The sequence below is a fragment of the Glycine max genome, chromosome 2 (assembly GCF_000004515.6).
Source record: "Glycine max cultivar Williams 82 chromosome 2, Glycine_max_v4.0, whole genome shotgun sequence".
Classification (NCBI taxonomy): domain Eukaryota; kingdom Viridiplantae; phylum Streptophyta; class Magnoliopsida; order Fabales; family Fabaceae; genus Glycine; species Glycine max.
This window is the reverse complement of record NC_016089.4, coordinates 40,380,663-40,396,532: the sequence shown is the minus strand read 5'-3', so window position 1 is coordinate 40,396,532 and position 15,870 is coordinate 40,380,663. Positions and strand designations below refer to the sequence as shown.

General features: G+C 33.9%; 2 protein-coding genes across 3 annotated transcripts; both read right to left on the bottom strand.

Annotated features, from left to right (window-relative positions):
* Nucleotides 1–866: 866 nt before the first annotated feature.
* Nucleotides 867–5,014, bottom strand: LOC100778068 (protein ORANGE-LIKE, chloroplastic). Of its 2 annotated transcripts, none has more exons than XM_006575238.4 (8): nt 4,627–5,012; nt 4,384–4,501; nt 3,983–4,105; nt 3,515–3,601; nt 2,488–2,564; nt 2,232–2,359; nt 1,521–1,657; nt 867–1,197 (listed from the first exon to the last, which is right to left on the bottom strand). In XM_006575238.4, the coding sequence occupies exons 1-8, from the start codon at nt 4,836–4,838 to the stop codon at nt 1,120–1,122; spliced, it is 960 nt and encodes a 319-aa protein (XP_006575301.1). In that variant the 5' UTR covers nt 4,839–5,012; the 3' UTR covers nt 867–1,119. The 2 variants fall into 2 exon arrangements, with proteins under 2 accessions (XP_006575301.1, XP_006575302.1); XM_006575239.4 differs by lacking the exon at nt 867–1,197 and adding an exon at nt 2,055–2,140 and having other exon boundaries at nt 1,528–1,657; nt 4,627–5,014.
* A 2,908-nt stretch (nt 5,015–7,922) lies between these two features.
* LOC100500228 (uncharacterized) lies at nt 7,923–15,629 on the bottom strand. The gene is made up of 3 exons (NM_001248080.1): nt 15,327–15,629; nt 14,584–14,637; nt 7,923–8,302 (listed from the first exon to the last, which is right to left on the bottom strand). Exons 1-3 carry the CDS (start codon nt 15,603–15,605, stop codon nt 8,069–8,071), a joined length of 567 nt encoding a protein of 188 aa, NP_001235009.1. The 5' UTR covers nt 15,606–15,629; the 3' UTR covers nt 7,923–8,068.
* Nucleotides 15,630–15,870: the final 241 nt, after the last annotated feature.

Sequence of the window (15,870 nt, the reverse complement as noted above, 5' to 3'; positions counted from 1 at the left end):
GTAGTGGTTATAAAAGGGGATTAATATCCACTAGCATGAGAGAAAAAGGTCTCCTTTCTAACATAAAAGTGTTCTCTCTAATCTATAGTCATCACAAACATAGAGAGGCAAAAAGAATAGTCAAAGGAATGAAATCTTGTTTCTCTCCTCTGTCAAGAAAATCAAAATACACCGGATAGAAATCTTCCTATGAAGACATATACACATTATTTGTTTATTTATTATTTGTGAGAATCATAGGTTTCAAAATCATCTAAGAAATTCTTAAACATTTTACATCACATTCCAACATTAATCTACTGTTTCTGCAACTTCAGCTATGGTGATAAACTACAATCTCAACCACAATTTAAAACCTTGTTTATTACCTAATAATGGTTTTCATCATTTTCATCTGAACGGTAATTTCTATCAAATTACATTATGTATTTCTTAATTAATATTTATTTTTAAAAAATTTGACTTTTCATGTTATCCTTTATCTTAATTCGTTTAGAGTCAATTCGTGCAAAATAGTAATGTTGATTAAAGAAATTGAATTAACTTGTTCTGGTACTACATGGAGCCAACACCTTCCAAGAAACAGATATGTGTATTTAATTCAGATTATTTTGAAGAAATAACAAGTTCTTTTAACCAAATTTTGTAGTTTTTAAAAAACAAATTATTATTTCCTAAAATTTAAGTTATCCCATACAAACATCAAATTACATTTCTATCAAACATCGTTTTAGTTGCAATACTAAAAGATTGAAGTATAAACTTCTCCATGGCACAATTTACATTTTAAAAAATATATAAATACTGAATAGGTGCTTTTTTATTGTTAGATGAACCACAAGGACTACTAATGAAAAGAAGCACTATTGATCTTAACGAATTTCACCAGCACCATACTCAAAGTACAATATTGATTCTTATACAAAGAATATTGGCCGATCCATTTTGACAATTCACCTGAAGTGGAAGACTAGAATGTTACCATTTTAGCCTAATTCTTTATATAGCTTTTTTAAAATAATAATGCTAAATTTGGAGAAGGGATTTTGTAGATGGTGTTCATATTTTTTAAATAAATTAGAGAAACAAAAATCACAAGTCCTCAAATCATGTAATGTGTTAGTCAAATGGATCAATACGCAGGTCATGTTCACTTGCCATCATCATCCCAGTGCAAAGGCAAGATGGACACATAACCTACAAGACAGGTAAGATGATTAGTTATTAGTTAAAAACTTGCTAATTACGATTAAAATTAATTGGTTGCAAAATTACATTTGCACATGCAACAATAGTTATTATGTATGCAAATGAATACTACTTTTCTTTACCTAAAAAGGGAGGGGGGGATAGAGGGAGAGATGAGTATTAGGTTAATGTCTAATGTTACACCTACAATTGATGAATTAATTGGCAACCTAATATATTGCACAACCACATAGTTGGGTTAAAATAAAAATTCCACATATTTAGCAGGCTGAAATGAGCAAATGAATTAGAAGTGTCAACAGATTGTGTACCTTTCCTGCACCAGAGCAATTTGGACACCTTCTGGTTGTAGGAGCATGCAGAGGTCTGGCAGAAGCACTACATACTGAAATAGGATCAATGTTCAAGCACACGCCACTTGCAGAACACCGAGCACAGGCCAAGTACCCTATACATAGAATTTGGAACAAATTGTAAAGGACACAACTTTGACATAAGAATCAGCATAACCAAGACTGAATGTGAATATTCTATTTGATGAAACAATGAAAAATATTTGAACAAATAATACATGCACTGATAGTGTAAAGATCTTTTACACTCAAGCAATCGCAAACCGCTATGTATGATAAGTTTGTTGATCTTTACAATAACTACTTTAAATCATAACAACGATAATTTATGATTGATTGAAAGTGTAAACAATGCATGCCTGTTAAACTAAAAAATATTTCTGAATGCTTTCCAGTCATGTACAAGCTGAATTTATCCAAATTGATCAGCAAACTAACTCCATATGAAACTCTAACGATTAAAATTTACATACAATGAAAATAATTTCTTACCATATCATAAAAATGAAGAGTGCAATTAAACTTTCATCATAACCACCAAAACTTCCACTCTATTTGAACAGTATAAGTCTCAGAAACTACAGAAAGACAAAATGTGTCTAAAATGTGCATGATTGAGATATTGAGATATATTAAGAGAATGAAGATCTTCAAAGAGTAGGAACATACCAGTTCCATGACAATACTTGCACCTTTTTTTCTCTTGTTGCTCAACATTATTAGCCTCAATTAGCATCAGTACTGAAATCACACCAACAGCCCCACCTGAAAAGGATGCCACAATTGGGTCGACCTGACTGGATTCAGGAAACAAACAAATTGTAATCAGGTATTGATCAAGCAAGTCTGTTATTCGTCAACAGAACAGTTTCTTTCCAATGGAAATTGCTAATTAATAAAGCACACAATTCAAACAACAGTATACCTTAGTTGCAAAGGCAAATGCATGCTTCTTATGAAATCTTCATATGAGGTACCACCCAAACCTAATTTTAGCTCCAGCTGCCATAAACATAAAGATTGAGCATTTGATAAGAATATAGATTATGATCATGATCTACCAATGTACAGTTTTTTCACCTATATCCATAATGCTAGAAAGCTAAAGGAAACATAAATACTACCAAAGTGACTAAAAGGTCTTTTATCAGACCCCTTATTGGTAAATGCATGAATCAGGTGCTTCAATGTTTTTTATGCCTCCACTCTTAGGATTGCTCCTTTCATGGATCATTTCATCAAAGGTTACAATTTCAGCAATCTAGGTTTTATACTTCATGAGTAAATGCACCTTCTCATCAAATGAAGATCCTATACTTTATAAACTAACGATAGCATAAAGGGAAGTTGAGAGCCACTTAACTTTAATCATATGCTGCATTTCTCTTAGGAGGAAGTATCTTAAATTCAAGTAATCACTATATCAAAACTTAATTTGCCCCAAAAAATGCAAATTATCACAAGTTCACAACAAAAGATTGTTCCACAAGGTTTGATGATATTATTCATAGAATAGGAAACTATCAACCAGCATTGACCTAAATTTTCTATATTTATATAGATATCTCAATAACCTCATTCAATTTCTTCAATAGTAATGGCTTCTTCTGTCCTGGTTTACATATATAACCTTCAATCTCCTTCTTTTATCCAGTCTCAGAATATCCTTCCCAACTAAGAGAAAAGTAGCAGTCATGGAGCAGAGAAATGATTCTCGTGTAAAAGACAGAAGTATATTTTACTTTAATTTTTGTATACAATGCAAAAGGTAGAAGTCACAGCATTCAAATTAAATTAAGCATAGAAATACAGTATGACATTAGTATTAAAACATATACCAAATGGAGAGAATAAAAGGATCCATTGATTGGCATTCAAGTGATTTAACTGTAAGGTTTGACTATCTGCCATAGATTAAAAACGAATGAAAACACATAATGTAATAAAATTACCGTCGGCGCAATAAGCCCACCAAATACAATTATTGCAGATATGAATGACATGCTAGTCAGATAGAGCTTCTTCAAAGTCTTGGGCGTCTACTTCAATAGGAAAAGCACACAGTTAGTTGAAGATTAAAAAAAAATAAGGCCAAACGCACCAGCTTTATTTCAATTGCTTCAAGCATTTGATAGAGAAACAAAAGGAATTTAATAAGCACGACTCAAAAACCATGATGTTTCACACAAGTGATTTTACGACAATTGTGATAAACCTTGGTGTATAACCCTTTGCCAGGGGGTATTAAAATGTTCAGATTATAACATCAATAAGCTTCTTCAGTACTTCAAAACATTGGTATAATTTGTCACTTAACAGAATTACTTTACTATATGTTTCTCTCCAAACTCCACCTTTCCATAAGGGATGATTCAGTCAATACCTACAGCCTAATGAAAGCAATGTGTTCTGAGACTCACCACATGCGAAAGAAAAGGAATTGATGACGGAATATCCGGCATCTCATCTGGTTTCTCCTCTCCCTCTTCATTGACAACTTTTTGACCCCTTCTTGTGCGCTGCTGCACACGTAATCTCCTTACCTGCCATACTCAATACAATAACAACAACAAAATTCTTATCCCACTAAATGAGGTCGGCTACATGAATCACACAGGTATTCGACTCAATTAAAGACCAAATCTTCATAGATAGGCAAATTGGCACTATTCCAAAAACTAACAACTAACATTGGTTGATCAAAAGGGGGGTTTAAGGGATGAAGGAAGAAGGGAGAGGAGAGGTCGTGGGTTCGAATCCCACACTAACATTCTAAAATAAACAAACAACTAACATTGGTACGCCATTATTATAAGCTAACCTCTTCCATGAGAAGAAAGATCTTATTGCGCCTGCTCTTTATGTTGTCTTGAATTTCCTGCAGCTGCATCTGCACAAAATCCTCAATCGTCTCTGGCCCCTCAATAATGCAAAAGTTGCTGCCAAAAACAAAATAATAATAAAAAATGTACTTTTTGCTCAAACCAATGCCAAAATTCCACATTTCAACCAACCCATTAGCCAAAAAAGAATAAGTAAACAAAAACCAACGAAAAACGCAAACCTTGGTGTGTTGTCACTGGAGCCTGCATCCTTTAAAGAAGAGAAAACAGTTATGCGTGGCTGCAACTGCAAGAGGTTCGTGGCTTTGGAAAAAGTGAATTGCTTGGTGTTTCCTTTGAAGAGGGCATAGAAAATAGAGTTCTTGGAGGAGGGTGAGGGAGAAGGAGGAATAGTGGAGGAAAGAAAATGAGAGAAGAAAGAAAAAGTGGTCATTGTTTTGAGTTTGAGTTTGAGTTCATAGAATAATGGAAGAAGAAGTTAAAGTTGTTAATGTGGGTTGAGAGTTGGAAAGTGTTTATGAATTAAGGGTGGCAAAATGATAGAGAGTTCCACCAAACTAGAGTTCTTGCGGTTTTACAGTGTTTGGATGATGAGTCTACGTGGGAGTGGGAAGTAGCTTACTAGCTAGCTTCTAAATCTAATCTATTATAGATTTGTGAAAGAAAAAAAATCGATGAGAAATACTAGGAAGCATAGAAATATTTAATTAAATTTTTAATGATAAAATGTTTTTTCATTATAACTTAAGTAACTACTCTCTTTACCCCAAAATAACTAATAGTAAGATTTTTTTTATAGAGACCAAGAAAATATTTTAAGATAATTAACATTTATTAGGGAATAATTTTATTAAAATATCTTTATTTTTTCTCTTAATTTTAATAAATGTATTATTAAATCTTACAAAATAATATTATTTATTAAAGACAAAATTATAATTAATATTTAAATATCTTATCGAAAAGTAAAAGCATCATGTCATTTGAATTTTTTTATAAAAAAAAATTAAAACTACAATCATCTTGAAACAAAGGAAATACAAAATTAAACTTAAATTTAACGATGATTCACTAAATTTTATACATTGTTAAATCACAAATTCAATCACAAATTATTGTTGATATAATTTTTAAGTTAATTTTATAAAAATCAACAAAGTTTATTATAAACTATGATTATTTTTTTTGTTGAATGGCAGTGTAATACATAGTTCTTTTTCTCATTAAATTTTTAATTAAAAGCTATTGTTTACCTAACTTTTTTTCCTATTTAATCCCACAGTTGAATATTTTGAATACAAAATATAACATTTGTTTTACGAGAAATGCTAGAAATATATTATTTTAAGCAAATTCTCTTTTATTATTTGATATTTATTAAAAATTATGATGGCCGACATTATCTCATTTATTTGCTACCAGACTCAAAGCATGTTTTCTTAATCTTTAGGCCAAAAATACGAAGACTAATGACATTTTTGTCTACACAAACATTTTATTTCAAATTTCCCCATAATAACTTGGACACTTTCTTCAATATCTAGGGGAGGTTCAAGGACTTGAGAGGCTTAAAATAAATTTAAGAATAAAATTTTTTATTTACTCACAAAATAGTTTATTAAAATTATTATTATTTTATTTAAAATTAATTTTTTGAGCTTTTTGTCATACAAAATTATTGATTAAATTATCGTAATTAATTTCATTTAATATTTCTTTTTTAATAGACAATAATGTCAATCCGTTCAATTTTGTTGAGACATTGTTGATCTTAAGTAAGTTTTTATTATTTTTAGTTTTGAAAAACTCATTTAAACTGAAACGATTGGTCTAGTTAATATTATTGTATTCATTGGCTTGGATCATATATATTTTCAAAAATAGAATCATCTAGTCTCTGAATTTCCTCCTCGTTATCATGAGTTGGAGAATCAGAATTATAATTATCCTCGTCACTAACTACTTCTTTATTGTTGCTTTCACCTATATCTAAATTGCTATCATGTTCATTCAAAATCAAATAACACCCACTTATATTTTCTAATTCATTTTCCTCATCTATTTTTATAAATTTATCCATAGCTCCTTTTTGTAATGCAATTAAAGCTTCAACTCTTCTCTTTTTTTAAAGTTTTGAATAACTTAATTCATATTTTCTAGTTGAGATACGTATTATATATATTTTTGTATGAAATTAAAAATTATAATATATAAAACACTATAAAGATGAGTATATAAAATAAGAATGAGCTAAAACAATAAAACCTAATTTTGGTTGTCAAGAAAATGAACTTGATCGTAGTATCTTGAAGTCTCAAGTCTCTTTCTCTTCTTTTGTAAGTGCTTAAACTTAATTTCCAAATTTTAACTTTTTTGTTAAACCTGCATAAATTATTTTGAGATTAATCATTATTCATTAATAAAACAATAAAAAATAAACTTATTTTGATATCAATCTCGCAATTCATCAGGATTTGGGATAGAAGCTTAATAATATATATAAAACTTGTCATTTGTTGATACACTAATGAGACTATTAGTGTATGTATAAGATTTTAGATTATTAAATCAACACTTTTCAATAGAAAAGATAATTATAATTTGATAAAGGAACATGTAAGTATGTAAGAATTATCAACAAAAGAAAATTTGAGAAAATAAAAAATACAGTTTTATTTTTGGCTTTTACCTGATATTGACACACTCAAAAGGAAAAAATATCAATTGTTTCCCTACCCTCCAAATAGAAACACATACACATAAGAGATGAGAATAAAATAAACATGGAAGAGTTATTGACTAATGTGTTAAAACAAAATAATAATCAAGTAAACTAAAGAAGTAGGTGAAAAAAAGTATGAGAGACTAAGAAATAAAAGATTTTGGATTTCTTTAACCATTAATTATTAAATTTATTTTTTCTAAACAAAGCTAAGATATTGGTGAAGAATTGTTTACTCATTAATTATTACTTATAGTACCAATAAAAAGATTAATAATTACTTATAATATTTTAATTAAAATTTGTTTTCAAATATAATTTTACAATAAAAAAAATTTTGAGATATATTAGTACTAAAAAAAAAATTTTTTTTTTAGACCTAAAGCCTTTGATTGGATTGCTTGGACCTTAAGCCCGACCCTGCCATTTACCCGTGGTAACTTTTACTTTTGCATGTGTACTAGCGATCTTCCCAACTTGTAGGAAGAATGTGAGGTAAAATGATAAGTCCATGTGAACACAAAATGTTATTTACATTTATTTAACACACTCTTTGACACCTTTTTTATTATTAATTTATTTCTTTATAAACACCAATTTAGTTTTCTTATCAATAGGTCACTTTCTGAAGTACTGACTTTTAAAAAAATAGAAAAGTAATACGTAATAATAAAGTATTTAAAAAAGCATGCATTTCATATATGTAATGTAAATGTAAATATTATTTCTCATGTACAAAACAGAACTGAAGTTAGAGATTCCAGACATCTCTTGACACTTAGACAGTTTAAACGAACATTGATCTCTTCAGTGAGTAAACATAATATTGGATGAATGAATTTGAATAAATATATATACATCAAATTCATACTTCATGTTAACATTTTGGTTCAAAAGTCAAAACCTTACAATTACAAGGACGTTAGAAACAAACAAAATATTCACAATCTGGCGATTTCAACTGACTTCTGAAGAGCTTGAAGAAGGCTTCTCATAATTCTGGGCTCACCTGGTGGTGCCTTATCCTTCAAGGGACCATTTCTAATGGCACGGAAAATTGGAGCAGAGTTTTCAGTTGGTGGAAAAACCAAGCAATCAATATACACAAGAACTTCAGTTTTCCCATCCCCAATGGTGATAAAACCCAATCTAGCTCCACCAGGTATTTTGTCCACCTGTTTATTCAAAATGAGGATTATTACACACTTCAAGAACAACTGAACCAACATCATCTTATCATAGTGGTTACTATCTGAGTCATAAATAACCTACAAGCAACTATAATTTAAAATCACCATGTTCTGATTCTGAACAAACAATATTATAACAATGATTAAATCACTTTGATGTTGCTCAAGAAGACCAAACGTAACAAAGTCATTAGCCATGAACACAAGGGACTTCAAGCACAATTTAGTAGAGTTGTGTTTTACGAGTTGAGACTACCAAATCAAAAGCCAGAGCAATAGCTAGGACTAACAGTGAGAATGAACTAAACATCTTTAGTTTATATACATTATCTGTGTAAAACATCTTTATACAAAACATACTTCATTGACACGTCATAATGAATAGAATGACGTGATAAAGTAATAAAAATCTTATTGAATAATTGTGCTGTGTGAAGATGTTTTGCACTGGCAATATTTATAAAATTATAACTCTTATCTTTATTTTCCCAAGAGATTTCTAACAAAAATTGTTGTCTATGACTCAAAATCTATTGTTCGGTCTGATGAGGATCGTCTGTTGTTATCAAACTAAGGCTTAGTCAGATGGAACAATTTGTTTCATTAATTTGATACGCATCAGACTATTGAGTGTTTTCTGTTAGGCTTATGTTGTTGAGTCTTAGTGATTTGGAGCCTATAAATAGAGGTCACGGGATCTGTGTAAGGGTAACTAACTATAATCATTGTGAGAGGTACTGAGATTTTTGTGAGAAACATATGAGAGGAAACACTGGGCACGTAAGGGAAGAGAGAGATAACAGAGTGTGAGACTTGTGTTCTTGTAGAGAGTTCTTCTTGAACCAAAGGGAGCAGAACCAAGGGGGTTCTCTGTTTTATCTCGTTAATTCTGTTTCATAGTGGAGCTGCTCCTTCCCGTGGATGTAGGCTATATTGGCTTAACCACATAATTGTGTTGTGTTCTCATTTTACGTTCTTGCTTTGTTTTTTGCATTTTCTTCCTTGCTGCATGTTCCGAGTTTATTGGTTTTGGTTTAGTTTTGTGCTTTCTTGGTACTTTTGTTTCTTTCTGCTTATTGGTAATTAGAACCAACAAGTGGAGCGGTCTGTGGGGAAGAAATCAAAAATGGTGAACCGTGGGTACCAAGTACATTATCTAGAAGTTTTCTGGAAACAACGATTTCAGGTTATGGAGGATCAAGATGCAAGCCATCTTGGTACAACAAGGATTGGTAGAAGCTTTGAAGGGGGAGACACGCATGTCTCCCACTCTATCGCAAAAGGAGAAGAACAATAAGATCGACAAGGCAAGAAGTGTCATAATCTCGTGTCTTGATGATAAGGCACTGAGGGAAGTCGCAAGAGAAAAGACTGCTGCTGCAATGTGGGTCAAGCTGGAATCTTTGAATATGACAAAGAGCTTGGTGAACAGGCTTTGTTTGAAGCAACAACTGTATTCTTTCAAGTTGACAAAATCAAGATCAATAACAGAGCAGCTTGCAGATTTTAACAAGATTCTTGATGACTTGGAAAATATTGAAGTAAAACATGATGATGAGGACAAGGCCCTCCTCCTTCTCAATGCTTTGCCAAAGTCTTTTGAGCATTTCAAGGATGCTCTTCTATACAGGAGGGATCAAACCATTACTTTGGAAGAGGTTCAAAACTCAATTCGGACTTAGGAGCTCCAAAAGCTCCAAGAGCCAAAGCCATGTGATAATGGAGAAGGATTGAATATCTCAAGAGGAAGGAGCGAGAAGAGAGGACCAAAAATGGAAGAAGTCCAGATCAAAATCAAGGAGTAAGTCGAAGCCAAAGTGCTTCAACGGTCATAAAAACGATTATGAGAGTGTAGGGATCTTGGTGGCATCAACTTCAGAAACACAGAGGAATTGGGTCATGGATTCAAGATGTACATACCATGTGTCCTATAAAGGATTTCTTTGAGACCTTAGAACTAAAAGAAGGAGGAGTAGTACTCCTTAGGAACAACAAATCATACAGAGTACATGACATGGGTACTGTCAGACTGAAGATGTTTGATGACCAGGAGATGTTGTTGCAAGATGTGAAGTATGTTCTTGAGCTTAAAAGGAATCTTTTGTCAATAAGCATGTTTGATAATTTGGGATACTCTACCAAAATAGAACATGGTCTGATTAAGATTTCGAATGGAGCCTTAATTGTTGCTGAGGGTGTTAAAAGGAAAGGTCTGTATATTCTGGATGGCTCAACTGCTATTGCTCACGCATCTGTAGCTAGTCAGATGTTACAGGATAAAACTAAATAGTGGCATCTAAGACTAGGGCATATTAGTGAAAGAGGTTTGGTTGAACTGGAAAAACAGAATCTGCTAAGCGGTGATAAATTGGATAAACTAGAATTTTGTGAGCATTGTATATTGGGTAAGTCTCATAGAGTGAAGTTTGGGACTAGTATGCATGTCTCTAGTAGGCCCTTTGAGTATGTTCATTCAGACTTATGGGGTCCTTCAAGGGTGATGACTCATAGAGGGGGTTCCTATCTCACCATTATTGATGATTTCTCTAGATGAGTGCGGATTTATATCTTGAAGAATAAGTCTGAGACATTTCAAAGGTTCAAGGAGTGCACACACTTGTGGAAAATCAGCAGGGAACCAAATTGAAAGTTTTGAGGATTGACAATGGGCTGGAATTGTTTTCAGAACAGTTTAATGAGTTTTGCAGGAAACAGGAAATTAAGAGGCATAAGACTGTAGCAGGAACTCCTCAACAAAATGGTCTGGCTGAGAGAATGAACAAGACTATTTTGAAACGAGTGGGGTGCATGCTTTTAGAATCAGGTCTGCCTAAGAGTTTTTAGGGTGAAGCTGCAAATACTGCAGTGTATCTGATAAACAGATGTCTCTGGACTCTAAGACACCTATGGAAGTGTGGAGTGGGAAACCGGCAGACTGATCCAACTTGAGAGTGTTTGGTGCTTTGGCATTTGAACATGTCAAACAAGACAAACTGGAGGCTCGGCCTGTGAAGTGTATCTTTATTGGATACGCAAACGGAGTCAAGGGTTATAAGTTGTGGAAGCTGGATCCTAGAGACTCAAGATGCTTTATCAGCAGGGATGTCACATTTGATGAAACTGGAATGAGAATGAGGTGCAAAAACCTGGAAGGGAGCAAGCAGAAAGCCTAGTTTGAGGTGGAGCTCCTACTCATGATTCAAGAGATGATCGTCTTATAAGATCAGGTGAAGCGGGTCAGGTACCAACAACAGACTCAAGAAGAACAGACCAAACCATAACAGACTCTGATTATCAACTAACCAGGGATAGGGAAAAGCAGATTATAAAACCTACATAGAGGTATGGATATGCAGACCTCATTTGTTATGCTGTTAGTGTGGCTGAAGAAATTCAAGACTCAGAACCGAGGAACTTCAAGGAGGCTATAGAAGGCAAAGAAAGTCAGTACTGGTTACAAGTCATGAATGAAGAAATGCAGTCCTTTGTGAATCTACCTAAAAATCAGAGAGTAGTTGGATGCAAGTGGGTCTTCAAGTAAAAGGAAGACATTCCAGGTGTGGAGAAGGCAAGGTACAAGGCAAGACTTGTGGCTAAGGGGTTTACACAAGTGGAGGGAGTTAACTACAATGAAATTTTCTCACCTGTGGTAAAACACTGTTCTATAAGGATCTTGATGACAATTGTAAATCAGTATGATCTGGAGTTGCAACAATTGGATGTCAAGACAACTTTCTTACATGGAGACTCGAGGAGACCATCTATATGCTGTATGCAACAACCTAAGGGGTTTGCAGAAGATCAGACGAAGGTATGTCTCTTGAAGAAATCATTGTATGGCTTGAAACAGAGCCTGTGTCAGTTGTATAAAAAGTTTAATGACTTTCTTCTGAGGATAGGTTTTCTAAGGAGTAGTTATGATAGTTGTGTCGACATCTTGAGAAGAGAAGAACAATGTATCATTTTCTTGCTCCTGTATGTAGATTATATTCTTATAGCTAGCTCAAACAAGGATGAGATTAGTATGCTCAAGGAGAGATTAAGTTCAGAATTTGAGATGAAGGACCTTGGTACTACAAGGAGGATTAAAAAAAACTTCGTACCCCATTGCCCGGAGGCTCTTCGCTATGCGAAGGTATGGGGGAGGGATATTGTACGCAGCCTTACCCTTACATATGCAAAGAGGCTGTTTCCGGATTCGAACCCATGACCAACAAGTCACCAAGGCACAACTTTACCGCTGCACCAGGGCTCGCCCTCACTACAAGGAGGATTCTTGGGATGAATATTGTTAGAGATCAAATGAAGGGAGAATTGTTCTTATCTCAGCAAGGCTATTTGAAGAAGATAGTGAAAAGGTTTAGGATGCATCAATCTAAACCTGTAAGCACACCTTTAGGACATCACACTAAGCTCTCAATTACTCAAGCTCCTAATACTGAAGAGGAAAGGAGGAAGATGGATATTATTCCAAATGCTAGTGGAGTAGGAAGCATCATGTATTGCATGGTCTGTAGTAGGCTAGACTTGGCCCATGTTGTTAGCATTGTAAGCAGGTTTATGGCAGATTCAAGTCAAGCTCATTGGGAGGCTTTGAAGTGGGTATAGAGGTATGTGAATGGATCTCTGGAATCTCTGGTCTGAAGTACAAGAAGGCAGCTCAAGATGGAGATGCTATTATGGGGTATGTTGATGCAGACTATGTAGGGAATGTGGATATTGGGAAGCCCTTATCTGGATATGTATTTACAATGTTTGGGACTGCTATTTGCTGGAAAGCAAACTTACAGCCTGTGGTAGCTCTATCTACAACTAAATCAAAGTATATTGCTCTTGCAAAAGGAGTGAAGGAAGCTCTATGGTTAAAAGGAATGATTGGTGAACTGGGAATTGTACAAAACTGTGTGACAATTCACTATGACAGCCAAAGTGTTATACACCTTGCAAATCATCATATTTACCATGAGAGGACGAAGCATATTGATGTAAGGCTTCACTTCATAAGAGATGTGGTTGAATCTGAAGACAATCCCACTGATGTGTTCACAAAGTCTCTACCAAGGTCAAAGTTCAAGCATTGCTTGGACTTGATTAATTTCTCTTGAAGCATAGTTTCAGAAGCGGGAGAGCAGCGCTATGGTGGAAGGAATCGTTTGTCTAAGATTTGGAGTCAAGGGGGAGAATTGTTGTATGTGACTCAAAATCTATTGTTCAGTCTAATGGACGTTCGGTCTGATGAGGATTGTTTGTTGTGATCAAACTGAGGACAGTCTGACGCTCAGTCAGATAGAACAATTTGTTTCATTAATCTGATACACATCAGACTGTTGAGTGTTTTCTGTTAGGTTTATGTTGTTGAGTCTTAGTGATTTGGAGCCTATAAATAAAGGTCACGGGATCTCTGTGTAAGGGTAACTAACTATAATCATTGTGAGAGGTACAGAGATTGTTGTGAGAAACATACAAGAGGAAACACTGGGCACGTAAGGGAAGAGAGAGATAACAGAGTGTGAGACTTGGGTTCTTGGAGAGAGTTCTTCTTGAACCAAAGGGGGCAGAACCAAGGGGGTTCTCTGTTTCATAGTGGAGTTGCTCCTTCCCGTGGATGTAGGCCATATTGGTTGAACCATGTAATTGTGTTGTGTTCTCATTTTACATTCTTGCTTTTGTTTTTGCATTTTCTTCCTTGTTGCATGTTCCAGATTTATAGGTTTTGGTTTAGTTCTGTGCTCTCTTGGTAGTTTTTGTTTCTTTCTACTTATTGGTAATTAGAACCAACAAGAATGATGTAAAATTACATGACTGAGCATGCCCAGCAGTGAATAATGAGACACAAAAAAGCATACTTAAATATGTAGACAGAAAGCAACATTTACATAAAGTGGTAAAACTGAAGCAGAAATTAAATGACACAATGCACCATAGGAACTAGGCAAATTTTACAGATCGAGAAGTGTATGCATATTCTAGGCCTCTCCTTGTGATAAAGAACATACACACACCTAGTCAAACTACACAGTAACACAGGATAAAATAAATATTTATGGGATTATAAACAGCTCAGAAACATGATACAAATAAATGGCATAGATTATTATAGAATAATGCTTGTTGTACTGCTTAAGTTTAGCATATGACCACATGTGAAGTGAGGGAAATGATTTAAAACAGGAATTATGTTTCAAAAAAGTTTTCCCAAAAAATATTAAAAAATGATCATTTTAAAATAAGCCAATAATGAAATGCACTAAGAAAGAGCATAATACCTTGAGAGGCACAGGAAGGGGCAGATTGGCTCCCTGGCAAAGGCTGTTTGCCCACTGTCATAACACAATCACAAGCCAAGGGAAGGGAAAAAAACATATAAACCAAACAGTAATTATAACAAATTAAATACCAAAAAAAATTCAATAATAATTCATCCAGCAACTAATACGGTGCTACATTAATATTCAATTTTTTCCTGGGTGAGAGGCCACGAATGTCTCCTATAGACCCACTAAATTGGAGACTAATCCGCTCACCGTGCGTGGTTAGTATTGGCCTAATAGAAGAATCAAACATAATTCTTCCGCTATATAGATTGCCCCCGACATGTGAACACAGCAGAGCATTACACCAGCCAATCCTCTTATGGATTACATTTGAATTAATTAAAAGGTTTAATATCTTTATAAATCCTTGTTACAAATTTTCATTTTAGTTTTGAAAAAAAAGATTATTAATTTTCACACTTAAAATTTAAAACTGAAAATAGTCTACAATACTATCTATTAATGACGTGATAAATATTCTTATTTTATAATAAGCATATTTAGATACAGGAATCATTTTAAAAAAATAATAAATTTATCAAAACTAAAACAAATAAAGAAAAATTGAAGGATTAAGACAAATAATTGATCATATTTTACATGCAATAAAAACATATTTAAACCTTAATTAACATTCAATTATATTTTACATTATTGAAAAAGAATGGAATCACATGTGTTGTTTGGTTAACTACCTGAAAGAGCAAGGAATCGAATCTCTGAAGGTCGGTGTCCAAAGGCAGCTTCATCGTGCCTAATGACACTCCGTCGTCGGTGAGGCCACCGTTCCCCGCCGAAGCTTTGGGTAACGGCGCCGCCGCCAGATGAATTGAATTGCGAAGTTTTGAAAAGGAGTGGCTGTTGCTGTAAACAGGAACGAGAGAGTGGGGAGATAGCGGAACGTGGAAATTCGCTCCACTCACCCTCGGGTACACACTCTGCATTGTACTACTACTACTTGCCATCATCACCATGCCTCTTCCTCAAAAATAAAAAAACTCTGGGAAAGGTGAAATGAGCAGCTACTGCTAGCTAGTTTTGTAAAAGTACTATATTAATTATTAAATATTTATTTATTTTTATCCAGTGGTGGTGGTGGATAATGCTTCGTTTCATTCATTTTGTCCTCCGGTTTCAGCCATATGATACTTTTTTAAGAAAAAATAAATTCTCGTAAGAAAATTTTAGTTTTAAAAGAATTATAGATAAATACTAGTTATATAGTTACAGTGATACACG

Coding starts and splice junctions, on each gene's coding strand:
- LOC100778068 (XM_006575238.4), bottom strand. CDS start 4,838: ATGACCACTTTTTCTTTCTTCTCTCATTTTCTTTCCTCCACTATTCCT. Junction 2,565..3,514: donor GTGGGCTTATTGCGCCGACG/GTAATTTTATTA, acceptor TGTTTATGGCAG/CTGGAGCTAAAATTAGGTTT. Junction 1,198..1,520: donor ATTGCTCTGGTGCAGGAAAG/GTACACAATCTG, acceptor CCTGTCTTGTAG/GTTATGTGTCCATCTTGCCT.
- LOC100500228 (NM_001248080.1), bottom strand. CDS start 15,605: ATGGTGATGATGGCAAGTAGTAGTAGTACAATGCAGAGTGTGTACCCG. Junction 14,638..15,326: donor TCGATTCCTTGCTCTTTCAG/GTAGTTAACCAA, acceptor GTGTTATGACAG/TGGGCAAACAGCCTTTGCCA. Junction 8,303..14,583: donor CCCTTCCTGTGCCTCTCAAG/GTATTATGCTCT, acceptor TTGAATAAACAG/GTGGACAAAATACCTGGTGG.